This window comes from Guillardia theta, assembly GCF_000315625.1.
Source record: "Guillardia theta CCMP2712 unplaced genomic scaffold GUITHscaffold_12, whole genome shotgun sequence".
In the NCBI taxonomy this organism is placed as follows: Eukaryota; class Cryptophyceae; order Pyrenomonadales; family Geminigeraceae; genus Guillardia; species Guillardia theta.
Window position 1 is genome coordinate 273,112 of NW_005434662.1, and position 22,659 is coordinate 295,770.

The window sequence follows — 22,659 nt, forward strand, 5'->3', positions numbered from 1 at the left end:
CCTGCGAATCTTCCTCCTCCAGCAGGGCAATAGGACCTGACAAGACCGTTTTCCTCCACCTCGATCCTCTCAACCGGCCTGTTCAACAGCACCCGCCCTCCTCGCGCCTCGATGTACTCGACAAGAGGCTTGCAGAGCCGCTCAGGAGGAGCTGAGAAGAAGTTAGCTCCCGTGTCTACCGCCTCTCCCTTCTGACTCTCCCTTTCTTCAGGCGAATCCCCATGGTCCTCAGATCGTTCGCGCTCTTTCCACGATCACTCTCCCTCTTCCACAGCCAATCTCTCCCCTCCCCCCCCGCCCCACGATCTCCGCCCCCCGCCCTCCGCTCCCCTCACTCCTCCTCCTCTCCCCTTCCCTGCCCCCTCTCCTCCGCTACCTCCATCGAGGAAGGCAATCTTCGACCCATCGCCCTCCTGCAGGAAGCGGTTGAGGGCCGTAAGCACGACCGTTGCCGACACTTTGTCGGGGTCGACGAACGCGAGGGCCTTGGCCATGGCGATGAAGATCTCCTGCTCGATCGAGGGCGGCGCTCCTCTCCTCTTCAGCCACTCGCTGATGGACAGGTTGTCCATCTGCCGTGCACTCAGGGAGGTGCTGCAGGAAGAAGGGAGGAGGACGAAGTGGGAGTGGAAGGAGCTGGTGAGGAAGGACAGGGAGGAGATCGCAGGACTCAAGAGAAGAATCGGGTGAGATAGATGGAGGAGAGGAGCAGAGGTGGAGAGAGACGAGGAGATGGAGCAGAGGAAGAGCAGGGAGGGTCAGGAAGAGGGTGGGGGGGGGGGGGTTGGGGAGGGGGCAGGAGAAACGGAAGGGAGAAGGAGGGAACCTCCTCGACGTAGTCCTGACCCTTGAGGATGGCGGGGATGAGGGCGATGCCGAACTTGAGCTTGTCGGGGAGAGAGATCATCTCGCTGTTGCTCAGGATGGCAACGAGGCCGTTGAAGGGGCCGGGCAGGTTGGGGAAGTCGAAACGGGAAAACCTCCCAGCCTGCGGCATGGCGAAAATCATGGCGTGTTTCTTCCACTGCAGCCGCTCGCGGATGCCGAGCTCTTGGAACAGCTGCAGCATGTTGGGGTACGCGCCAAAGAAGATGTGGAGACCTGTCTCGTACCAGTCTCCCTCGTCGTCCTGCCATGCCGCCACCTTCCCTCCCAACACGTTTCGCTCCTCAAGTACAGTCGGCGTGTATCCTCGATCGCAAAGCTCCTTCGCTGCTGTCAGGCCAGCAAGACCTGCTCCTGCTATGATGACGCTTCCTCTGCTCCCCTCCTTGCGCGTCGCCATCTCCACCATGACTTCTCCTGCCTGCATGCATACTGAGGGTCTCTGCGTTCCTCGCTTGCAGGAGGCTTGTGCCCGAACACCAAGCCGGCAGAGGCGCGACTGCAGAACAAAGCCATGGCATTGCACGAAGAGGAAGAAGCAGATCAAGGGCGTCAGAAGGAAACTGCGGGGCATCTGAGAGGTATCAATCAGTGAGGTATTCATTATGCAGAACAGAAGGAGCAAGAGATCAGTCTAGTCTGCTCCTTGCTCAACCATGTGACAGAATGTACCAAATCCTGATCTCCTGAAAGTTGTCGTTCGATCCTTCCCCTCCCCTCCCTTTCCCCATCCTCCGCATCCTCAATGCACCACTGCCATGCCGGCCCCCGACTCCTATTACTTTACTTAACCCGCCTCAGAGTGATGATATATATTTTGTAAAGACAGCAGGTGATTTATTGAAACCACTCAGCGACTATTGGGGGCAGAGAATCACGAACGAAGTCCTTGAGACTCAGTCTACTCCACTGAAGGTGCTATGTGATGAAGTATCACTGACCGTCAATGCCGGGCCCGGCGGCCGCCGCGGGCCCAGTACCGTCCGGTACAGGACTCCGGGATCCGATCGGACCAAGCAACTTCGGCGGAAAACTTGCCAGTTCAGCCTGCCGCGGCGAAAGTCAATCGACGTTTCCGTGGCAGCTCCCTGGCACAACTCGGCGGCCCGTTATTCCTCCTCTTCTGAACTCCGAGCTCGACCCGGCGAGCCTGACTTCTTTGGCGTGTCGAAGAGCAAGCGCGGGATCCCATGTTTTCCTCTTTGCTGTCGGGGATGACTCTCAGGGCCGGTAACTCACGCTTGAGTGTCAACACACCTTAGGGTCCAACCTGGAGCTTCCGCTGATCTTCTCCTCTGGCAGGTTCAGAGTCATCCGCAGTGACCTCCGCCAACAGCAGAGACCCAAACTCAAGCTCGTGGCGATCCTGCAGCGTTTTGGCGAGAGCTCGACGCCGACTGCGGGCTCGTCAACCGCACAGCCCGTAAGAGACGGTCACACCGGCATCCATCCCCAGAGCATTTGCAACAGCAAGGGTCGTGCCCTACCACAGACTCACATCCATGAAAGAGCAGGAGAAGGAAGCTCAAGAAAAGGAGGATGGAGGGAAGAAGCGGGCCGGCAGAGGAGCTAGAGGAAGGGTATAGGAGGAGAAAGAGGAGGACAATAAATCACCCGTCCACAGAACGGATCGATCACGGTGGAAACATTCCCAAGGTTGCGCAAGAACGCAAGGCAGAGCACACAGGCATCCAACCCGATGGCCCTTGGCCAGATCATTTCGCCACGGTAGAAGACGTCTGCCAAGGCAGGCTCAGAAACCTACTGACGCCGGACCGAGACCTGGCGCAGGAAAGCGATCTCTCTTGTACGTCGCTCCGTTGCTGAAGCAGACGATATGCGACAAGGTTGGTCTTCCTAGTGCACACGGAAGATGAGAAGGAGCGAGAGGAGGAGGGGACGGGGGCTGACCGACAGATCTCGTCCCCGGAGAGCAGGTCAGCGCATACTTGTGCCACAGCTGCTTGCAGCTCGTCCTGCAGCGACCGTCACATCTCTGCTTCCTTGCAACCTCCTCCCTTTGCTAGTTCAGATGCAGGGAACCTCTTGGATGCCTCGTAGCACAGCGCAGCCTTGTCTATCCAATCTTCCACCTGCCCCTCCTTTGTGCACACCCTGACGTCCGACTGATAAAAGATTGCAAACTGGCCTGCTGGGATTCTGGTGAAGCCGTGGAAGGGTCACAGGGAAGTTCAGGACGAGGGAAAGGCAGCAACCTGTTCAGAATCATCGCTGCTGTGTCAACAAACCATCCCTTGTATCTCTCCAGTTTCTCCCCTTCGCTGGAAGACATGCTCACAATCGCATGCGCTCGTGCTCGCGACTGCAGCACACACCTCACTTGCGGAAACTGTAGCTCACTGATGTCTGGCAACGACGTCAGGACCGACCCAACAAACATGCCGCCTGCCACGATCGAGCATGTCAGCGAAGAAAGTCAGATCATCAGCAAGGCAGATAGATCTCAGAAGACGATAATATGTTGCAAACAAACATGTTGCAAACCTTTCAATCCTTCATTCTCCGACTGCATCATCCACTCCAGAGCATCCATACAGACCACCGTGCGTTTGCTGCTACCTTCCGCCACGTCCCATCCCTTTTCCGTGGTGCTTCCGCTCTGTCGTGAGAGCTTACACAACACTACTGAAATCAAAATATTCGCAACCTGCAGGCTCCTTGAAGAAGATCGTCATCAAAAGGTTGCTGATGAGAGCAATCTGCAATCTACCTGGAAGACAGCGGAGTCTTGGTCCTTGAGCACCTCAGCAATCCCATTGTTGGCGGAGCATACCGGTTCGTACACATGATCGCACAGGTTTTGAGCATGGAGAAAGCCATGCAGGTGGCCATGGCAAGATTCTCACAAGGCTGCCGTCATCATCTCCTGCGTCAAGAACTTGATCACGAAGTCGAAGAGCTGTCGCTTTCTCCCTTCGCTCGGCTCCAAGCAAAGGCATGCTCCCCCACCAAATCTCCTGAGCAGGGCCTTCATCTCGGTACAATACATCTCTCTCCCCTCCCTCCCCCCCTCCCTCCATCCCTATCTTCTTCCCCCCTCCCTCTTCAGCTAACGTTTGCTCTCCTCGTCTCCTCCACTTCTTGTCCGATGAGTCCCCTCAAGCTCTTCCGTGCGGTAGCGATCAGGCAACCCGCCTCAGCCACCATGCCCTCGGATGAAATCCGACCGGACGAGCATCGCCGACTTCCGGATCATTCATGTTCCAGAGCGGCAGAAGAGTAAGGAAACAGAAACATTGAATAGAGAAACAGAAACAAAATCACACAGGTTTCTTTCCGAACAATACAAACTACTAGCATAAAGGTCGGTCAATCGCCGCGGTGGCATGGCATCAGAGTCACGTGACAAGTGTAGCTTCCGGATCAGCAAGTAAACAACAAGGTCGTCAATTGGGCGGCATGCTTCCAAGCAGGGGCATGTGCCCCGGCATTCTCATCTCGAAGGATCTCTGGACCTCCTTTCTAAAACTCATCAGCACCTGCAGATCCTTTTTCATCATCTGCATCTCGTTCTTGATCGTGGTAAGATCCTGGCTGATTCTTCGGAATTCCTTCTCAACGTTTGATCCTCCTATCTTCATCATGGGGCTGTTTTCATTCAACTGCTCAATAGCTCTGACGGGAGACTGATTGAAGCATTGCACGCACTGCTTCTTCTTCATGCGAGACAGCCATTCCCTTGAGTAATTGAATTTGGGACCTTCATGGACCCCCAAGCGATTTCCAATTCTCCTCGCCTCCTCCAGGATAACACCGTCCGTGAGGGTAATGTCTTGCGCTTGCCGCTCTCTCACCCATTCACCAACCTCTTTTTCCAATGCCTCAAACAAGCCGTCGCGCTGTTTCTTCTTGTCCAGATTGTAAGCCGAGATCTCGTCCTCGGCCTTTCGCAGCCATGTTTCACTCAGCTTCAGCACCTTAGATAAGCAAGCATCCGAAGGAGTCTTGTCCAGCTTGAATTGCACCTTACACCATGCCGCCAGCTCTACCAGCGTCATCTTGGGATTGTTACCTTTGTGCCTGCATATCTCTGCCTTCTGTCGGAGTGACAGCTGCATGCGCGGGCCATGATCCTTGGGACCAGAAGATTTGTGTGAAGCTCCACCCCTTGGTTTTCGCGTCTCTTGCACAGAAGAGTCAACAAGCACTCCGGAGACCGGCATCGTGTCTTCATTGCCCCCGTCCATGGAGCTGGACGCTGGGATGAGCACTTGAAAGTCTTTCAGTTGATTGCTTCCAGGGTTCGACATATTTACCAGAGGAGCGATATGGCACGACCAAGGAAATTTGAATGATCACAGGAAAGCTGGAATATGATAGATACCGTGAAGGCAGAAACGTTCTCCAGGGCAAGGGACCCAGATGATGAGGGGATGAGAGAGCGAGAAATGGAAGGAGGGAGGGGACCGAGTTTGAGAGGAAGAGAGACAGAGAGGGAGGGAGGAAGCGATCACGAGATCTGCTACAAGTTGACTTCACTTCGCAAACGCTGCATGCAGTTGGCTCTCCTTGCGGTTCATACCTCCATGGCAGGGGCTGAAGTCAATCCTCGGCCAGGTTTCAGGGGCCAACTCAATCGAGGGAACAATCATTTCATTTATATTTCAAATTAAAAACAATAATATTGAAACACTGATGAAATTTGTCCTTTTCCGTTATAGTCAATTTCGTGGGGACATTCGATCACCCCTGCTAATTGTACTCAAATCAGGTCAAATTAGGGGGTTGGGGTGGTCGCCTCAGTTTGAGCCCTTTCATTGACTATAAGGATTTTAAATTGACTATAAGACCAAGACAGCCCCGGCCGGGCCTGGGCGAGTACTTCGGAAGGGCCAGGATTCACGTACTGAGGCCTGAACTATAAACTCAAAATCAAATTTTACTTTCATTTTTCAAACAATGATATTGAATTTTCACGACAGAAACCGAAAAGGATATCCGCATACGGGGGGTTGGGGGGGTGAATGGCGGGAAATTCCGTCGCACATGGCGAACGAGGGGCACGATAAGAACGAGTACATGGCACATGGGGAGGAACATAAACCAATGAGGGCAGCAGAACTCTTGTGTGCTGTTGTGTTGAGCAGGAGATGAAGATTCTGTGATGATGATGAAGAGGAGCTGAATGGGAAGAACCAGGATAAGGGGATTGTTGACCTAGGACGAGGAAGTAGTTGAGAACAAGGAGGTTCTGTTTTGTGGCAGAGAGCAAACGAGGAGGGGATTTGACTGTCACGATAGGAAAGGAGTCGCCTTCTCCACTTACATCGCACACTGCCGAATCATGGGGCGGAGGATAGGTAAAATGGCAACAACCCGCTAGTACACGTGGGCCGGTCGACGACAGATGGACTCTGGCCTGCAGACTGTGTTTGTGATAGATTCCGATTGCTTTCAAGAGAGAACTTTGAGCGAGAAGTAAGGGCAGACTTCGCTGCTGTTTCCTCTGTTATGCATCTGGATTGATTGCGTGACCTTGTTAGGTCTATTGTGCTCTCCCTCCTTCGGATCCTGCGATATTACAGAACCCATGGAAATCACGTTAGGTGAGAGCTCTGATTCTTCCTTTATGTTACAATCTCAATCGAGACATGCTGCGTTTCTCCCGGTCAAGGATCGTCTTCGTTCATGACCAGGTTTCTGTCAGGTGGGGCTACTCCTTGTTCTCGTCGACAAGACACTGTTCGCCAAGCGAGTTCCTTCCCGGGCGGAAGCCGCAGAAGCTTAACCTTGACTCGACTGAAGTCGCGAGCGTAAAAGCACAGATCGAGGATGCGCTCAAGTCTGTCAAGAGATGCTATGAGGACACATCAGTGGCTCTCAACACGTCGGCCCACTCGAGCGACAGTTTGCGGGAGGTTTTCACTACGTTGAAGGTAGTCCTCGGCGATTTCGAGTGGAGCTCGTCTGTGGAGAACAAGAATGACAGGTATCGCGTTATTGCAGTCGGCAGAGTATCACTGTTTTGCGCAGGAGGTACAAGTTTTCCAACAAACAAGAAGCTGTGCTATCGCAACAACCGATCCGCTCCAAGGCGAATAAGCTGCACAACGTGTTCTTGTTCACGACACGCCGATTCTCTCATTCGGAATCGGAGATGGAAAGTCTGCTGAATGACCTGAACTCTTCTGCCGTCAGGAAAGCATACAGGTCCAAGAACATTGCGTTGCATTGGGTAGATACGTGTTACGGTCGTGAGGCTGAATCTCGGAAATGCGATGCTATCTGCAGTTTCTTGCGCTATACAGGTGGGGCAACATACCATATTGGCCAACTCTTGCAATCTTCGAGAGTTCTACCCTTCGATCTTGTCTTCGAATCTCTCTGTGATGGCAAGATTCAACAAGACTGCTCCCAGTCCAGTACAACACTGATCTACAACGGTCTGGCCGATGATGTCAAGCGCATTGTTGATGGAGGGATCATGGTGGACATCAAGGAGGGTTTCGGGACTGCGAGCTCCGATGGTTCAGCAGAGAGCAGTCATGATGAGTCTTCATCGCCGGCCCTGACTTTGAACCGATTTTTTGGGCGCTCGGTGGAATGTAGACTGGTGGTGGAAAAGGCGATCGATCGCTTGAAGTTTCCGTACGAGCTTCTGGAGAGCGAAATGTACATAGTCAGAGAATGTAACACTACACTTGATCCGGCTTCGTCAAATTCTGAACCTAGCCATATGAATTCCAAGTTCTTGCAGGTATGCCGGCAGATTTTCTCATCGGCGGGTTGACAGCTTGTTCCAGCTGATGGTCAACTTGCAAATAACGAATAGAATCTTGCTTGCACAGCTCTTCAGCGGCACTGAAACGATGCACTGTTTGCTGTACCCGATCAAGATGAATCTTGGTGGGTTTCAGCAAGTCAACATGAAAGATCCGACGGTAGCTTACACCATCTATACTTTTGTGAGCGATGAACCTTAGTCCAGATTCTCGATCAATTCACAGAAGATTGTGTGACTGTTGGCAACGCTCTTCAACGAAATACAAGTGAGCAAGCTGTTTTTAAGTTCGACCTCCTAGTTTCCCTTTTGTTTCGATTTTGTGTCTTGTTTTTCGTCAATCGAATGGTTGACATCCGGTTGCAGCGGCGACTTTGAACGAACAAGTCAACACTGTCTTTCGTCTCAATCAGGCAGAATTTCTAGAATACCAGAGCTGCCGGTGAAGCGAGATGAGATTTAAGGCCGTCGCTGACCCAGCTTGCCTATTGCCATCCAGTGCTGCTGAAGATAGTCGAAGGCAACGAATCGAAATGTTGAAAGAGAAAGTTTCCAAGTCTCCAATGAAAGAACATGGAAACACAGGTCACAGGCTGACATATATTCAAGGCCAGTGCTTACTCAATCATGCAGGGACTGTACAGATTGCACAACAAAAGGAGGATATGAGTGCTGAAATGATCTTCGACGAACTGGACAAAGTCTTTAAGATGCAAGTTGAAGATTTTAGCAGCCGGAAGCCAAACTGCCTCCTTCGAGAGGTGCCTCATTAATTTCCGTTCAACTTACCTTGCGTTTTGTCCTCTACTTACACTTTCCTTCCATCCTCCTGCCTCCTTGTTCTTCCTGAAATGTTGGAAACGCGCCTGAAATGCAATTTCCAGATCCTTCCAAGCGCTATCGAGCAGTTAGTCAAGAGCTCCTTGACAGACATCGAGGCAAAGACGCAAGTCTTGAAGCACGTCTGCACCAAGTGGATCGTGAAACCGAAGGAATGGAACACCCTCAAGGTTGCAAACAATCAGGAGGCAGAGAAGAGAAGGTTCGAACTGCAGGCCCTTCTTCGCCTAGAGGTCCCTCTCTTGCGCGCTGGCCTTGGGGAGGCTGCAGAGTTCGATCCCATCCCAGACTCACAGCTAGACAACGTCAAGGCCCTGATGAGCAAGATCTTTGTACATATGAACGATGAGATGCGACGTAGATACTGCCGAGAGGTTTCCTCGCAAACTCTCTTCCTCTGTTTCTAATAGGCTCCCTCCAGGTTCTCTGCGAACTGTTCGGTCAGTCTCTGCCCATCACCTTGGAGAAGCTCTGTAGCTCGTTTGACATCGAGTTGTCCAGTCTGACGGCCGGAGAGGGTACGAATGGTGTCCAAGCTGAACCCGCTGCCCTGACTGCATCTGAGACGCTGACTCTTGGGGAACAAGCAGAGGAAATAGACTGTTCTAAAATCGTCCGTGGGTTGAACAGCAGACATCCTGTTTCATCGAGCGATGGAAGGAAGCAGCAACTTAGCGTCAGGTTGGGTTCTAAACAGTTCAAAGCGAAGACGATAAAACCATCCAAGAGCAATGTCTTGGAACCGAGCAACGTGCGGGACAGCAGCAGGTTGACGAGGAGGAGCAACAGTGTCTCGGCCGCTACCTCGCTAGACTCGACAAGCTCACTGCTCGAGCAGCCTCGGAGGGTGAGTGTCAGTCTCGTTGAGAGGTATGCTCGGGAAGAGGACGGGGCTCAGCCCAAGATTCTCGACATGGTGACACAGCAATCCTCGCATGCTGCCGTTCAGGCGAAGGATAACTGTAAGAGCCCCATTGCCCCCGCAGCTTCTCGCGTGCTCGTTCCGGAAACTCCTTGCAAGAAGGAAACATTCAGCAGCCCTCAAGCTGTCCGAATGCCGCAACCTCCAGCAAGCGAGGCGACTCCCAAGCAAGACAAGAAGTGTGACGAGTCCTCTGTGCGCGTCCTAGTCCCCGAGACCCCCGTTACCAAGCAGTGCCAATATCGCAAGACTTTGACGTCAGGGAAGAAGCCAGTCAGCATCGCCAGCCTGGTGAGTGCTCCTTCTCTTCCATGCGACCTGTGATCATCTCCTCAGATGCAAATTGAGGAGAATGCGGGTGAGCCTGACTCTGGCTGTTCCTCAAGCTTGTCCCGCCCAACCCCTGACGCTTCTGCTGCTGCTGATCCGCAGCTCGATCAGCTCAACCCCAGAATCATTGACTTTGCCGAGAAGAGCGATGAGGTTGTCGAGAACAAGAAGGGTGAGCAGGAAGAAACATGCAAGACGTCGAAGCGACCAGGCGGCGAGGGAGGCCGACGCAAGAGCAAGCGAACCAAGTGCAACCCTGCTAACATCTCAGAGGATTCGATCAACGTGAATGATCTCGTTCTTGTTGCCTCTGAAAAAGTCTTGAGCAGACCCTCCAAGAGGGGTGCGAAGGCCGTGGCCTACTCCAAACACTCTCTCGCCAGGTGGCTCGGCCCCTTCCGTGTCCTCTCTGTGTCTCCCCAAGCTCAGAAGGTGGAGCTGGAACTGCCTGAGCTACTCCCCTTGTCGAGCAGCTGGGCCCCGCTGTCTGCCCTCGTCAAGTTTGACGCGGGAGTGTCGTTGAGGAACAGGCTGCAGGAGGGAGCAGCCAGGCAGGTGCTGGACAAGAAGAAGCAGAAACAGCGGGCTTGCGAGAGCTACCTGGTGCTGCGAGGAGAGGACGTGAAGACAGGATGCAGGTGGACAACGAGGGAGGAGCTCGAAGAAGAAGCCCCGAGGTTGCTTTTAATGTTCGAAAGAAGGCAAGAAAAGTTGTAATTACAGACAGATCAAACAAGGCGAAGCATCAGGGCTATCTACTAGAAGTTTGGTGGTGGGTTCAGTTGTGCACAATAGTGACGACGGAGATGGTTATCGGCGAGCGCTCAGTATCGAGTCATAATGTGCCTCATTGCCATATGAAGTCTGCATCGTCGAATTCAACCTCGCCAGGCTGCTCGTCCGCAAAGAACTGAGCATCGTCGAAAACGCACACGATCGGATCGTTGCTCTTGAGCTTCTTGCTCTGGTTGAACAGATCTTCATCCCTGTTCTCCTCCACCTGTAGGCGCTTGTTGCCAGCAGCAGGAATGTCTTCGGACGAGCTCTCCAAGCTCGAGTTGAGCTTATCATACTCCATCCACAGGAAGCGCCGGGCCTCCCGCCATTCCGCTGCCGTCACGGCTCGCCCCTTGTTCGCTCGCTGGAAGCAGTTCCAGGTGTCGTTGACTCCCCTCAGGAGCTCCAACGGATCTTTCGGCCATGGTTGGATCACACATTTCATGCTCTCACCGGTCATGCTGTTCTTGCGAACCATTGGATCGGCACCTTCAGTTCAAGGAGACGAGGAAGGGAGGGATTTGAAGCGACCAGCTCAATCTTGGGAGTGTGCCAACGGTACCAACCAACTACGTCGAGAGAGCCTCAAGATAATCCGCGTCTTCCCTGCAGAAGCGACGTCAGAGCAGACCATGGGGCACGTCACGAGAAGCGTTGGGGACGACATCAATGCGCACGAGCGCTTTCTCCGTCCCTCCTGTCCATTTACCCCCTTGCCTTGAGGGCAATCACACGCCTTGGGCAATCTTTTCACTTCCAGCCATCACTATCAGCCACCATCCAGCACCGTATATCTATCGCCTGCTCCTCTCACCACTTCGAATGGTCTCTTAGGATCTGACGCCACCTCAGCACCCTTCCCACTTCTTCTCTTCTCTACCTGCTCTTCCAAGCTCCCATCTTCTCTGCTAGTCTCATCTGTCCCATCCCAACCTATCGTCTAGCCACCTTTCCTCACCTGATCTGGCGCGATCTAACTTTCAATCACCCGATCTAGCCCCTCCTCTCGCTTTTTTCTTTCAATCTCGTCTGATCTGATCCCAAAACCCATCACATCATACAATAAAGGTCAGATTACGCCACGTGGCCTCTCCTCTCCTCTCCTCTCCTCTCCTCTCCTCTCCTCTCTCTTCTCCTTTTGTCTTTCCTCTGCCCCGCCATCTCTTGTTTTGTGAGAAATTTCCTTCATTTCCTCTTCCGATCTCCATGTTTGAAAAAATAATTTCTTTTTTCCTTCAAAAAAGAAATTTCTTCGCTCATTTATTGGAGGTGGGGGTAGAAAAAGTACCCACCATTTCAACTACATATTTACTTTTTTTATGGGGGTGATAGTACTGATTGGTGTTTTGATGGTAGGGTAGTGTGTCGGATTCCAGGAGATTCAGATTATAAAAACACATTTGGCTCGAAAAAATGCAAAAATGCATCGCTCAAGGGTATATCCACAAAAATGATATTTAAGAATTTAAAAACTCGCCTTTTTGATTTTAAAAGGTTTTCCCTGTCCCCCCAGGGCAGCTTAGAGTCACCTCTCCAAGAAGTCCGCCTCAGATAGAACTTATCAGAAGCGCCCGGATCTATCATCACGGATATCACTGAGACCCGGCCCGGCGGCCCGGCGGCCTCCGGGTTACAGTTTTAGTTAACTTTGAGTGGACTGTTGTGCCCGATGGCAACAGAGCCAGGGGAGTCGCGAGAGATCATGGGCAGGAGCATGAGCAGGAGACGAGGAGGAGGTAGCAGATGCTTCATCCGAGACCAGCGACTGACTGCAGCTGCTGTCTTTGGTTGCTTCTCTCGTTCTCTCTACCAGGACTGAAATTGGCTCCATCCGCCGCAACCTTGCATCGGCAGGAAATCGTTTGCTGCTGAAGCAGGCTCTCGCTCGCAATGATCATTTCTTGCCTTGCTCTCGGAAGCAGAGGTGATGTCGAGCCACTGCTGGCTCTGGCGGAGGGACTGCTTCTCAAGGAAAGTCTCCAGGACTTGAGCGTCAGGATTGCTTGCAGGAACGAAATCTGGAACGACCTTGCAAGCTGCTCCCCTCCCCTGCCGCAAGTGTCTCACTTCCCCATCAGAAGCTGCTCGGTCGACATGGCGGTTGCGCTGCATGCAGAAAGACGAAGTCAAGAGCCTCCCAGCAAGGCGGTGGGCAGGGAGGATGTGAAGCGATTCGAAGAGGAGGAACGAGCGGAACTGCTTCAGGCCTGTCACGGGGCAGACGTGATTGTCTGCAATCTCTTCACATTGGAAGGATTTCACATCAGTGAGAAGATGCGCATCCCTTGTGTCATTGTCTCCCCGTGCCTGCCACCGAATCGAATGCCTGCCACGTTCGAGCGGCAGTTCATGGATGAATTCCCCCTCCTGTACAGGAAGCTCAAGGCGTCTGCGAGAGGCTTGGAGGATGAGGATGCGCTTTCACGGCCCGTCTGCTGGTCGGACGTGACCGCATGGATGTGGAGGGTGTTTCTCGATGACCATGGCACATGGCGCGAACAATGCCTTGGGTTGCCGGCAATTCCGCTAGACAAGTTCGAGGAGGAGGGAGGAGAGCCGCTGCCGCAAGCTCCGCTCCTCCTGCTCACTGTCTCCCAGCGGCTGCTAGCTCTTGACGAGAGTGATCAGTTCCTTGCATGGAAGTCTTGCGCTCGATTTGTGGGGAATCAAGTGAGGGAAAGTTCAAAGTCCGTGGAGCTTGACAAGGAGCTGATGTCATTCCTGTCTTCAAGTCATTCATTGCAAGCGGGTGACAGGGTAGAGACGTCCGCCCCCTCAAGGACGGTGTGCGTGTGCTTCGGTTCCATGCCGAGCCTGGGGTTTCTTGAGAGTGCTGAAGAAAAAGATGTCGACAGTGCAGAAGCGTTTCTTGTCACGATCATGAGAGGCCTCAAGAGTTTGAATCTCAGATGCGTCTGGATGCTTCAAGGGTTCCATCCGACCATCAAGAGTAAGGTAAGCTACATCCCTTCCTGCTTTACACTGAAGTTGCCATGTGTGTGGCAGCTTGAACGAGCGGCAGGAGCTTGTGTTCACCACCACTTCTTCACTTTTGTTGCTCATCCCCATGCTCTCATCTTGCCACACTGTTTCGCCATGATTCATCACGGGGGTGCTGGATCAGTTGCGGCTGCCATTCGGCATGGCTGTATGCACGTGAGGGACTGGCTGTTCGCTTCCTCTCCTCACACTTCTGCAGATTGTCTTCCCCCTGACTTTCGACCAAATATACTGGGCAGTATTACTGGAAAGAGCAGGACTAGCGTGCAGAGCTCAACCGTGGCGTAGCGTTACTGATGAAAGCATAAAGTCTTCCTTGCAGTTTGCGATGGATCATTACGACATTCGTCTCGCCATGAAAGGAGGCCAAAGTTGACTCGTTCTTAGTACGCTGTCTGACTGACTTCGTTGTTGTTAGCTGATGAGAAGGATTCTCCGCTTCTGCAATGGAAGATGGTGATAACTGACGATGCAAGGCTGCATTCTAAAACAGTCCGAAGGAGCTGCAGAAGGAAGAGGAATGTGGCCGAGAAAAGAGCACTGAATGGATGGAGCGAGTTTGTCGTCAAGTAGCAGCATCCAGCGAGTGAAGAAATCGGAGTACACGGCACCTGAAACCGTCAACAAAAACAATCCAGGAAAAAGGGAGGTACCAGTACCCGAGGTAAGACAACGGACAGAACGTTCTTGTTTTATTTTACAGCAGATTGAATAGCTACAGGTGTTGGTATGAGTCGGTGACATTTGTGCATGTGGATGGACGTTCAGCTCGATGGAAGAGGCGAGAGAAGAGCGTTCGATCGTCAACTCTGCCACCAAGATGCAACCAACCATCAGCATGTCTGTAACAATCATTCGACACACAGTCTGACAAACATAAGTTCTTTCATCATGGTCTCAATGACTGCTGCAGCAGAATCGCTGGAATCACATCAAGATCACATCGAGGTTTTAAAAAAGTCCAGCTAAAGACCTTGCCATTGACATTTAAAGACCTGTTCCCACTTGCTCCCTTTCTCACTTAATACCTCCTCATAGTCTGAGTCTGCAACCCCCCTCGATCACTCCTTGTCTATTGTGACATCGTCTCCTGCTCTACTCTGCATGCTCCTCCCATCCCCCGTTGCTCCTTCCTCTCGTTGTTTCATTCCTGTAACACCGGCGACCTTCCTGTCTTATCTCCATATCCTTTTCTCAAAAAGAAACACCTTACCACCCCTACCTCTCCCGGAATTTCACCGGTCATTGTACTTCCTCGACCGTTGTTAGGCCCCATGGCTGCAGGTAGCAGCATGCCAGCCTTCAAGGCATGCTTCTACACCCCTCCTACCTCCTCCTCCTCTTCCTCCTCTTCCTCCTCCTCCCTCCCTCCTTCCTGCCTGTCGGCCACCTAAACTTCTACCACGACGTTGACCGGTATCTCCTTGACAGCTGCAACCAGAGCAGCAACAGCACAGGTCACAGTCAAACAGCCTCCCCTGCTCTCTTGCCCCCCAATCACCAGCTCGTTCTTGGTCTTGCCAGCATGTCTGACTGAGTCTACGGCGATAAATCCTTCCTGCCGCTTCTCCTCTTGTCTCTGCGATGAACTCTCGTACCTCGGCCTCGCTCCTCCTCTTGCTGATGGTGCCGTCTGCAAGGGCCGATGGATGGTGCCAGGGGAACAAGGCCACCATGAGCTGCTGCAATCCAGCCAACGGGGGAGAAGCAGGGGTCTACTTCCTCCCTATCTTCCCCATGGAGTATGAGTGGGACCGAGGGTTTCGCGCCTTCTTGTACCTGGTGGGTCTGCTGTGGAGCTTTTTGGGTGTTTCTGTGCTCAGCGATGTGTTCATGACCGGCATCGAGAGGGTGACGAACTCGACGAGGAAGGTGAGACGGCCGAAGCTCGACTCCAACGGCAGAGCGATCCTGGTGGACGGTCAAGAGCAGTACGAGGAGGTGCAAGTCTTGATTTGGAACCCAGCGGTAGCCAACCTCACGCTCATGGCCCTGGGGTCGTCGACCCCGGAGATCCTCCTCTCAGTCATTGAGATCTGCTTCTCAGGCTTCTACTCGGGCGAGTTGGGGCCAGGGACGGTCGTTGGGTCGGCCGCGTTCAACCTGTTTGTGATAACTGCACTCTGCATGCTCTCGATCCCTAAGTCGGAGACGAGGAAGATAGACGGGTTCCTCTCCTTCTGCATCACCACCGTCTTCTCAGTCTTCGCCTACCTGTGGGTTTACATCTCTGTGATGGACAACGTGGTGACAGTGGCGGAAGCTGTCATCACCTTCTGCATGTTCCCACTGCTGACGTTGATGGTGTACATGGCGGACAACGGGCTCTACTCGAAGATGTTCTACACCATAGCAAGAATCCGACCGGACGAGCTCGACGATGAGACCCCGCCGCCTGCACCCATGACATCTACCCCACTAGAGTCCTTCCGCTCCTTCTCGGCGCTTCAGACCAGTCGCTCGATCATCGAGGACGGAGGGAAACTCTTCCTGCGGCAGAACCAGTCTCGCGTCAAGTATCGTCACCTTGCTCTTCAGAGCCTCATGGGAGGCAAGAAGATCACGCCCGAAGACCTGCAGGCCCCGGAGCTCTACATAGAGAAGAACCTGATGGAGGCAGAGGCCGAGTCGCTTCTCCCTGTGATCCAGTTTGAGAGCCCGAACTTCTCTTTCCTCGAGACTGTCGGGATTGCCAAACTGGTTGTGACGCGTCAGGGGAACTTGTCGGTGGAGGCAGATGTTGAGTACCAAACCAGAGATGGCACAGCAAAGAACTCGGTGCACTACGAGCAAACCAGCGGCGTCCTCCACTTCGATCCCTTCGAGACTGAGCAGACCATCTTGATTCGTATCCTGCATGACTTGGAATGGAACGAAGATTTGGAGTTCACGACGGAGCTTTCGGTCGTGGATTCTCAGCTCGTGAAACTTGGGGGGATGTATCAGGCCGTCGTGACCATCATCGACATGGACGGGCCGGGGGTCTTCGAGTGGGTGGAGAAGGAGCCTCAGTTCTTTCTCAGCTCGGACAGCGCGGCATACCTCCAGCTGCAGAGGATGAAGGGATGCACTGGCGATGTCAAGATCAGGGTGAGGACAGTCGACGACAGCGCGCAGGTCAAGTTGCTGGCTGGTCGTATCATCTGCTCACGCGGTATCCCTTGCAGGCAGGACAGCACTTCGTCGGCATGGATGAGTTGGTGTCCTTCAAGGACTGTCAGGCCTCCAAGACTGTCAAGGTGTCTGACTTACTCCTTCCTCCTTTCAAGCGCTCTGACATCTCCTCAGATTCGCCTCCAGAACTTTGACAAGCCTGAGGACGCGGGGGAAGACTACATGGTAGGCTGTGCTGCCGGTGGCCGTGGCTGACCTTGTTGTGCAGGTTCGATTTTTTGTTAAGATACAAGACATGGACGACGGTTCAGGCATTGTGATCAGCGAGTACGACACGATAGAAGTGCGAGTTGAGCACAGGGAGCAAGCCGACGAGGACGAGGAGATCACCTGGACGCAGCAGTTCAAGCAGGCGCTGAGTGTCAACGGAGGTCAAGACATGGCTGACGCCAGCGCTACTGGGCTTGTGCTGCACTACATCTCCATCACCTGGAAGCTCGTCGCTGCCTTCATCCCTCCTCCGTCCATCTGGGACGGCTGGGCGACCTTTTGCGTCGCCCTGGGGATGATCGGGGTGGTGACCACACTGATCAACGACCTTGCCTCCATCTTCGGCTGCATCATCGGGCTCGAGGACCCCGTCACTGCCATCACCATCGTCGCTCTCGGCACCTCCCTCCCCGACACGTTCGCCTCCGTCCTCTCCATCCGGGCGGATGACAACGCTGACAACGCCGTCGGGAACGTGACGGGCAGCAACTCCATCAACGTCTTCCTCGGTCTTGGGCTGCCCTGGACGATTGCGGCGATTTACTGGCACTACACACCTCCGACTGCGAGGTTGGGAGAGGAAGAGCTGAGGGAAACCTGCTGCGAAGATGGCGTGGAAGAGGCAAAGGAGATGAGGGGAAGAGGGAGGGAGAGAGAGAGGGAGCGAACATACAAGATAAGGCGGGAGCGAGGGAAATGGCGGAGGAGGGAGTTGAAGAGAACATGATTGATTTCGAGTTTCAGGTGGTTGGAAACTTATCAAGGGACACCCGGCAACCGTCCAAGAATGTATCCAAGCGTGCAGAACAACAATGCTTTCCTGCCGGAGAACGGGGGCAACGGCGGGTTTGTGGTAGCAGGAGGGAACTTGGGGTTCAACACTATCTACTTCACGATCCTCACCGTCATAGCCATCTCCACTTTGCTGCTCAGGCGCTTCGTCTATGGACACGAACTTGGAGGAGAAGGAATGATTAACAAAGTTTCGGTAAGCGAGGAGGATACAAAGATGTCGCCTCATGGTCGGTGCAGGCTGCTCTGTTCCTGCTGTTGTGGTTCGCCTATATCATAGTCGCAAGCTTACAGGTCAGCCTCCATCTGCTGTTCGCTCACACTCACAAGAAGCAGACTTACTATCCAAGCTCCTTCCCCGCCTTCTAGCTAACGCTGTTAATTTCCAAGCCCTCGACTTTTCACGATTTTTTTCCGTCTTGTTATACATTGATTCTCAACCATTTACTTCAAGGAATTCAAATCAAGTCGCACTTCTCGATGAACAGCCCACAACAGCTGCACTGTGTTAAGCCCTATGATCTGCTTCTCCCGATACTAAGCTTGCGAAAGTAGCGAGTCATACCAGCACATATTCCAATAACACCTAGACTCCATACTGCTTCAAGAACGCAAGTTTGCTGGTCTGATTCGCGTGATCATATTTCTTCATGCACAAGCTGGCGTCGGACTGGTTTGGACCGAGCGAGCTTCTGAACAACTTCACAGCACATGCCTCCAAAATCCTACCAGATCAAATCAGAGATGAAAACGTTTTCTACAACTCTCTCGACTTAAATTTCTCCCGCATGACAGATCTAAGCACACAGCTTGAAGGGAATGCTAAAATCTACTTTGTTCTCAATCTTGCTTCCACAAAATCACCGAGAAAAGTACTCTGTTGCATCGAGTATCCGCTAGGCACAACTCTATGACGCGCATGGAAATGCAGTGGATCTATTGTTTTCCTGCTAGCCCAGAGACTTTCCTGCAGCGATTCTGACCTAGAGAAACATGTTCGCTATCTTGACCTTCTCATACCGACCAAGCATAAACCAACAAACATCAGAGGAGACGAGGCAAGGTACTCCTTCATTGCACCGTTCAGCCCTCAGTGCGTAGGCTCACTCTATCGTTCTACTTCTCTTCCACCTGTTAACTACAGTGGACATAGATTCTTCCTCTCCTCACCTTGTCGACATCTTGGTATGCTTCGGCATCGCGAACGGCGTTGGCGCCTGCTTTCCGTGCATGGTTGAATCGGCGCTCTCAAGAGTCATCCAACACTACCCCCTCTAAATCCCTCTGAATCACCCCTCCAATAGCATTACCCCCTACCCCTTCAATAATACTAAAAATAACCCCAGATTCCCCTTACACCACCCCACCCTATTTTAAACGATATCAAATACACCCGTAGGACAACATTTTGGGTACCCCATGAGGGATTCTATTGTACCCCTCTTTGAGATTAATTTAGAACCCGTAGCATAGTACCCCCACCCCTCTTCTTCTAGCTCAAGAAGAGAGAAAGGAGTTTTTAACTTAACTTTTGAGTAAAAGATGTAGAGGGCAGCAAGAAATGACGGGGAGGGGAGAAGGGGGGGGGGTAAGAAGAAGCAGAGGAAAGCAAGTAGCGATGCATAGAGGTAGATAGTGAAGACGAAGCGACAGTGAAGCGATGCCAGGCTGAAGGAGGAGGGAAAGTCATACAAGGCAAGGACTTGACGATCAACTTTATGTTTGTGACTCATTGTTCCACCCACTCTGAAATCCTTTGGTTGAAGGTGCAATAGTCAGTCAAAGTCGTAATTGAGAACAGCATAAGGATGTGCAGACTCGTTTCTTGCTGCCTTCTTCTTGTTTGCTTGCCACACGCCTTCCCATTTGCAGCAATCCCTTCTGTCAAGGTGCCTGAGACCTTCGGGGCCTTGAGAAAGTTTTTGGACTTGCAAAAGCATGATTCATCCAAGTTGCTGGCTGGCCTGAGGCAACATGTGAGCAGGAGAAGGCCAACAGCTCACAGTCTATCAAGGATGTCTGGTGGATCGAGCGGTGAGATAATTCGGCGGGAAGTGCTCACTGAATCTCGCTGGCAGAGACTAGCATGGGGATTCTTGTGTTCATTACGTGTGTTCCGGGAACCGAAGAGGCTTTCAAGGAAGCCTCCCTCAACAATGCCAAGAACAGTGTGCAAGAAGCTGGTATTGCTCGCTTCGACTGCATTCAGGTTTGGGATGCAAAGTAGCTTCGTGGGGGGCAACACTGACAGTAGCCTCCTGACAGAGCATCACCGATCCTACCAAGTTCGTGCTCGTGGAGGTGGCTCTAGTCTCGTCACCCCCTCGTGCGTTGACGGCTTCCTTGCGATCAGGTGTACAAGACGGGAGCGGACGGGCAGGCAAAACATCGGGAAACCGCACATTACTTGAAATGGAGGGACACCGTCGCCGACATGATGGCGGAGCCCAGGACGGCGGTCAAGTACAACACGATCTTTCCTGAATCCTTCAAAGGATGGGATGTGCCCCAGGAACTCAGCAGCGGGGGAGCAGGTGCGCTCTGGGGAGGAGGGAGGTGAGGTGCTGATCGGGGGGCAGAGGACGGAAAGGACAACCTACTGGCCGTACACGTCTCGGTGCAGTGCAAGCCCGGCACTGAGAATGACTTCATTCAAGCTTCCGTTGAGAACGCCAAGAACAGTGTGAGGGAGCCGGGCATCGCAAGGTTTGATGTCCTTCAGGTGAAGTAGCTCCCGATGAGCGTTCGTGTCTGCATCCGAACCCTCCGAGGCTGGACTCACACGTGGAGTAGAATCAGGAGGATGCGACCAAGTTCCTCCTCATCGAGGTCTACCGCAGTGAGGCTGCTACCCTCGAGCACAAGGAGACCGCGCACTACAAGGTGAGAAGCATGGCCTTGCTTGCTCGTGGGGTGAGACTGACCCTCTGGTTCCAAGAAATGGAGAGACACCGTCCAGGATATGATGGCGCAACCTCGATCGGCCTTGTGAGCTGCCTCCTATCTTCAATTCTTACTCTCCCTCCCTCTCCCTCCCTCCCTCCCTCTCCCTCCCTCTCCCTTCCTCCCTCTCTCTCCCTCCCTCTGCCTCTCTTCCTTCCTCCCCCAACACACAAATCCCCCTCTGTCCCTTCATTTTCCTTTCCCGTCTCCCTTTTGCCGTTGTTTAGACCTTGCCAACAGGAAATACACGTCTTGCTTCCCCTTTCTCGATCAGAACTGGAAGTATCCCCTCTGACTAGGTGATTCCTGTGCGGTAAACGCTCCTTGTGCTTGACCGGCGACTGCCTTGCAGGACGAAGCAAGCTCTAGAAACGACAGGACACGCGCGTGTGTAGATGCGAGTTACATTACAGTATCCTCTATCGCTTCTTCTGGTGATCTAATCCCTCGTCATGAAGTCGCCTCCGTTGTGCATGTCCCAGCCCTGCAGGTCCGTCATCAAACCCCTTCTCCATTCCCACCGCTGGCTCACATTGACAAAGGTGTCGGTGATGGGCTCGCCAGAACGATGAAGAGTCCGGGCCACCAACTGCCATTCAAAGCTCAACCCCCCCGCCAACAGACGCTCACTCCCGCTCTCCTCGGTACCCACCTCCTCCGGCAGCTCCTCGTCTTCAAGCTCCCCTTGGAAGCCGAACGGATCAGCCTTCCCGTTGAGAGATCCCCTGGCGATCTGACCCCTCACATCAGTCTACCCCTCCCTTGCGCCTCCTCCCCCCTCCCCCCACCTGCTTCGTCAACGGGTCGTCGCTCTTGGAGCACTTGCCTGGCCTGCAGTCTGGTGCCTTGCAAGCTGTGTGCCTCCGCTCGAGCACCTGCCACGCCCACGGCTCAGCCCTCCGACGCTCCTCCTCTTGTCCTCCTACCTCCTTCAACGGACATCGGCTGCACGTCCGCCTGCATCGCTCGACAAGCGGCGTGACCCTGGGAAACCCTTTCTTGCGGTCGTATCGAGCTTCCAGCACGCTTTTCGTCACCGTGTTCATCAGCTGCTTCTTCATCTGCCTCGTAGACGGGAACGAGTCCGAGGGATACCCGTACGAGTCCTGCATGTACTGTGCGGCGTCTCCCCACACCATCTTGAGCAGCTCAGGATCCAGCGGAGACTTGTGGTCCGACCCGTACTCCGAGTGCGCGAACTGCAGCAGCCGCTGGTCTTGCAGCCTGAGCACCAGCGTGCAGCCGTCAGGTTGCCGGGCCCGCCTCTCACACCCTCCCTGACTACCTCTCCTTGTCCGCCTCGGACAGTCGGGCGTCCTTGCTGTAGAGCGGGTCTGTCCTGTCTCGGTCCGCCTGGCCGAAGAACGCTCCTGCCTCCGAGAAAGGCGACGCGCTCCTCGGGTCCCTACATCCTGCTGTCAGCAGCGACCTCCCCGCCCCAGCCCCAGAGTCAAGGCATCGTACCTGGGAGATCTGAACCTGTCCCCAGTCCCGTCTTTGTGCTGCTGGTCGAAGCCCGAGATCCAGTTGTCTCCGAGGTCGGCTCCGTCGCTATGAGGGTAACGCTGCGGGACAGTGTTGTGCATGTTGGGCTCGATTCCGGATCTCCTGTCGCGCTCTTCTCGCTCATAGCTGTAGTCGCTTGACTCGCGAAGGTACTTCTCGTAATCCTCGATGTCTCGCGCAACCTGTTTCTTCCAGCGGTCGCACTCATCTGGATCAGGCTTGGTGGTACAAGCAGGGGGAGGGTTGTCGTAGGTAGGACGTTGTCTTGCAACATGATTGTGATCTTGATTCACGTGACCTTCATGTTGTTCATGACTGCCATGATGTTCGTTATTCCCATGACTCTCTTGTCCCTGATGATGTTCTGAATGATGCTCCTGATGACTGGTTGAATGTTCAGAAGCTCCTCCGCCGGCATTGAACAAGGCTGTGCTCCTGTGTCTCTGCCGCCCCTCTGCATCAGCTCTACTCCTCCCCCTTCCCTCCCCCTTACCTGCTTCAACCCTGCTCCAAAGGTCCCTCGCCTAATCTATCGTTC

The 22,659-nt window shown here is 53.4% G+C and overlaps 10 protein-coding genes across 10 annotated transcripts in view; 4 read left to right on the forward strand and 6 right to left on the reverse strand.

Annotated features, from left to right (window-relative positions):
• GUITHDRAFT_66127 (hypothetical protein) overlaps positions 1-1,285 on the reverse strand; it is a gene marked incomplete at both ends in the record, with an annotated part of 4,497 nt that extends 3,212 nt beyond the window's left edge. Inside the window, 3 exons of the mRNA XM_005838025.1 lie at positions 37-151; positions 377-572; positions 827-1,285. Of these exons, the coding sequence (XP_005838082.1) occupies positions 37-151; positions 377-572; positions 827-1,285 (770 nt within the window). The remainder of the gene's footprint in view (positions 1-36; positions 152-376; positions 573-826) is intronic.
• Positions 1,286-1,994: 709 nt separating this feature from the next.
• On the reverse strand, positions 1,995-3,738 carry GUITHDRAFT_103022 (hypothetical protein; the record flags this gene model as incomplete). The annotated part of the gene is made up of 14 exons (XM_005838026.1): positions 1,995-2,090; positions 2,143-2,180; positions 2,229-2,282; positions 2,326-2,368; positions 2,500-2,624; positions 2,668-2,742; positions 2,797-2,861; positions 2,929-3,045; positions 3,102-3,167; positions 3,222-3,291; positions 3,391-3,505; positions 3,554-3,563; positions 3,617-3,640; positions 3,680-3,738. 14 exons carry the CDS (start codon positions 3,736-3,738, stop codon positions 1,995-1,997), a joined length of 957 nt encoding a protein of 318 aa, XP_005838083.1.
• Positions 3,739-4,292: 554 nt separating this feature from the next.
• On the reverse strand, positions 4,293-5,156 carry GUITHDRAFT_103023 (hypothetical protein; the record flags this gene model as incomplete). Its single annotated transcript, XM_005838027.1, has 1 exon — positions 4,293-5,156. One exon carries the CDS (start codon positions 5,154-5,156, stop codon positions 4,293-4,295), a length of 864 nt encoding a protein of 287 aa, XP_005838084.1.
• A 5,232-nt stretch (positions 5,157-10,388) lies between these two features.
• GUITHDRAFT_150991 (hypothetical protein) lies at positions 10,389-11,104 on the reverse strand. The gene has a single exon (XM_005838028.1). It carries the CDS (start codon positions 10,972-10,974, stop codon positions 10,567-10,569), a length of 408 nt encoding a protein of 135 aa, XP_005838085.1. The 5' UTR covers positions 10,975-11,104; the 3' UTR covers positions 10,389-10,566.
• Positions 11,105-12,386: 1,282 nt separating this feature from the next.
• GUITHDRAFT_134625 (hypothetical protein) lies at positions 12,387-13,872 on the forward strand (the record flags this gene model as incomplete). The annotated part of the gene is made up of 3 exons (XM_005838029.1): positions 12,387-13,451; positions 13,503-13,652; positions 13,696-13,872. 3 exons carry the CDS (start codon positions 12,387-12,389, stop codon positions 13,870-13,872), a joined length of 1,392 nt encoding a protein of 463 aa, XP_005838086.1.
• Positions 13,873-15,170: 1,298 nt separating this feature from the next.
• Positions 15,171-18,041, forward strand: GUITHDRAFT_103027 (hypothetical protein; the record flags this gene model as incomplete). Its single annotated transcript, XM_005838030.1, has 7 exons — positions 15,171-16,613; positions 16,664-16,735; positions 16,785-16,835; positions 16,879-17,450; positions 17,625-17,868; positions 17,913-17,966; positions 18,009-18,041. 7 exons carry the CDS (start codon positions 15,171-15,173, stop codon positions 18,039-18,041), a joined length of 2,469 nt encoding a protein of 822 aa, XP_005838087.1.
• A 217-nt stretch (positions 18,042-18,258) lies between these two features.
• GUITHDRAFT_103028 (hypothetical protein) lies at positions 18,259-18,904 on the reverse strand (the record flags this gene model as incomplete). Its single annotated transcript, XM_005838031.1, has 2 exons — positions 18,259-18,397; positions 18,843-18,904. 2 exons carry the CDS (start codon positions 18,902-18,904, stop codon positions 18,259-18,261), a joined length of 201 nt encoding a protein of 66 aa, XP_005838088.1.
• Positions 18,905-19,758: 854 nt separating this feature from the next.
• GUITHDRAFT_66363 (hypothetical protein) lies at positions 19,759-20,232 on the forward strand (the record flags this gene model as incomplete). Its single annotated transcript, XM_005838032.1, has 3 exons — positions 19,759-19,881; positions 19,938-19,973; positions 20,026-20,232. 3 exons carry the CDS (start codon positions 19,759-19,761, stop codon positions 20,230-20,232), a joined length of 366 nt encoding a protein of 121 aa, XP_005838089.1.
• Positions 20,233-20,283: 51 nt separating this feature from the next.
• Positions 20,284-20,664, forward strand: GUITHDRAFT_66269 (hypothetical protein; the record flags this gene model as incomplete). Its single annotated transcript, XM_005838033.1, has 3 exons — positions 20,284-20,394; positions 20,466-20,555; positions 20,611-20,664. Coding segments are annotated over 3 exons (255 nt in total), but the record flags the coding sequence as incomplete, so codon positions are not given.
• Positions 20,665-21,054: 390 nt separating this feature from the next.
• GUITHDRAFT_103030 (hypothetical protein) lies at positions 21,055-22,539 on the reverse strand (the record flags this gene model as incomplete). Its single annotated transcript, XM_005838034.1, has 8 exons — positions 21,055-21,099; positions 21,148-21,204; positions 21,268-21,348; positions 21,404-21,490; positions 21,542-21,839; positions 21,901-22,020; positions 22,080-22,303; positions 22,420-22,539. The coding sequence occupies 8 exons, from the start codon at positions 22,537-22,539 to the stop codon at positions 21,055-21,057; spliced, it is 1,032 nt and encodes a 343-aa protein (XP_005838091.1).
• Between the last annotated feature and the right edge of the window lie 120 nt (positions 22,540-22,659).

Coding starts and splice junctions, on each gene's coding strand:
- GUITHDRAFT_150991 (XM_005838028.1), bottom strand. CDS start 10,974: ATGGTTCGCAAGAACAGCATGACCGGTGAGAGCATGAAATGTGTGATC.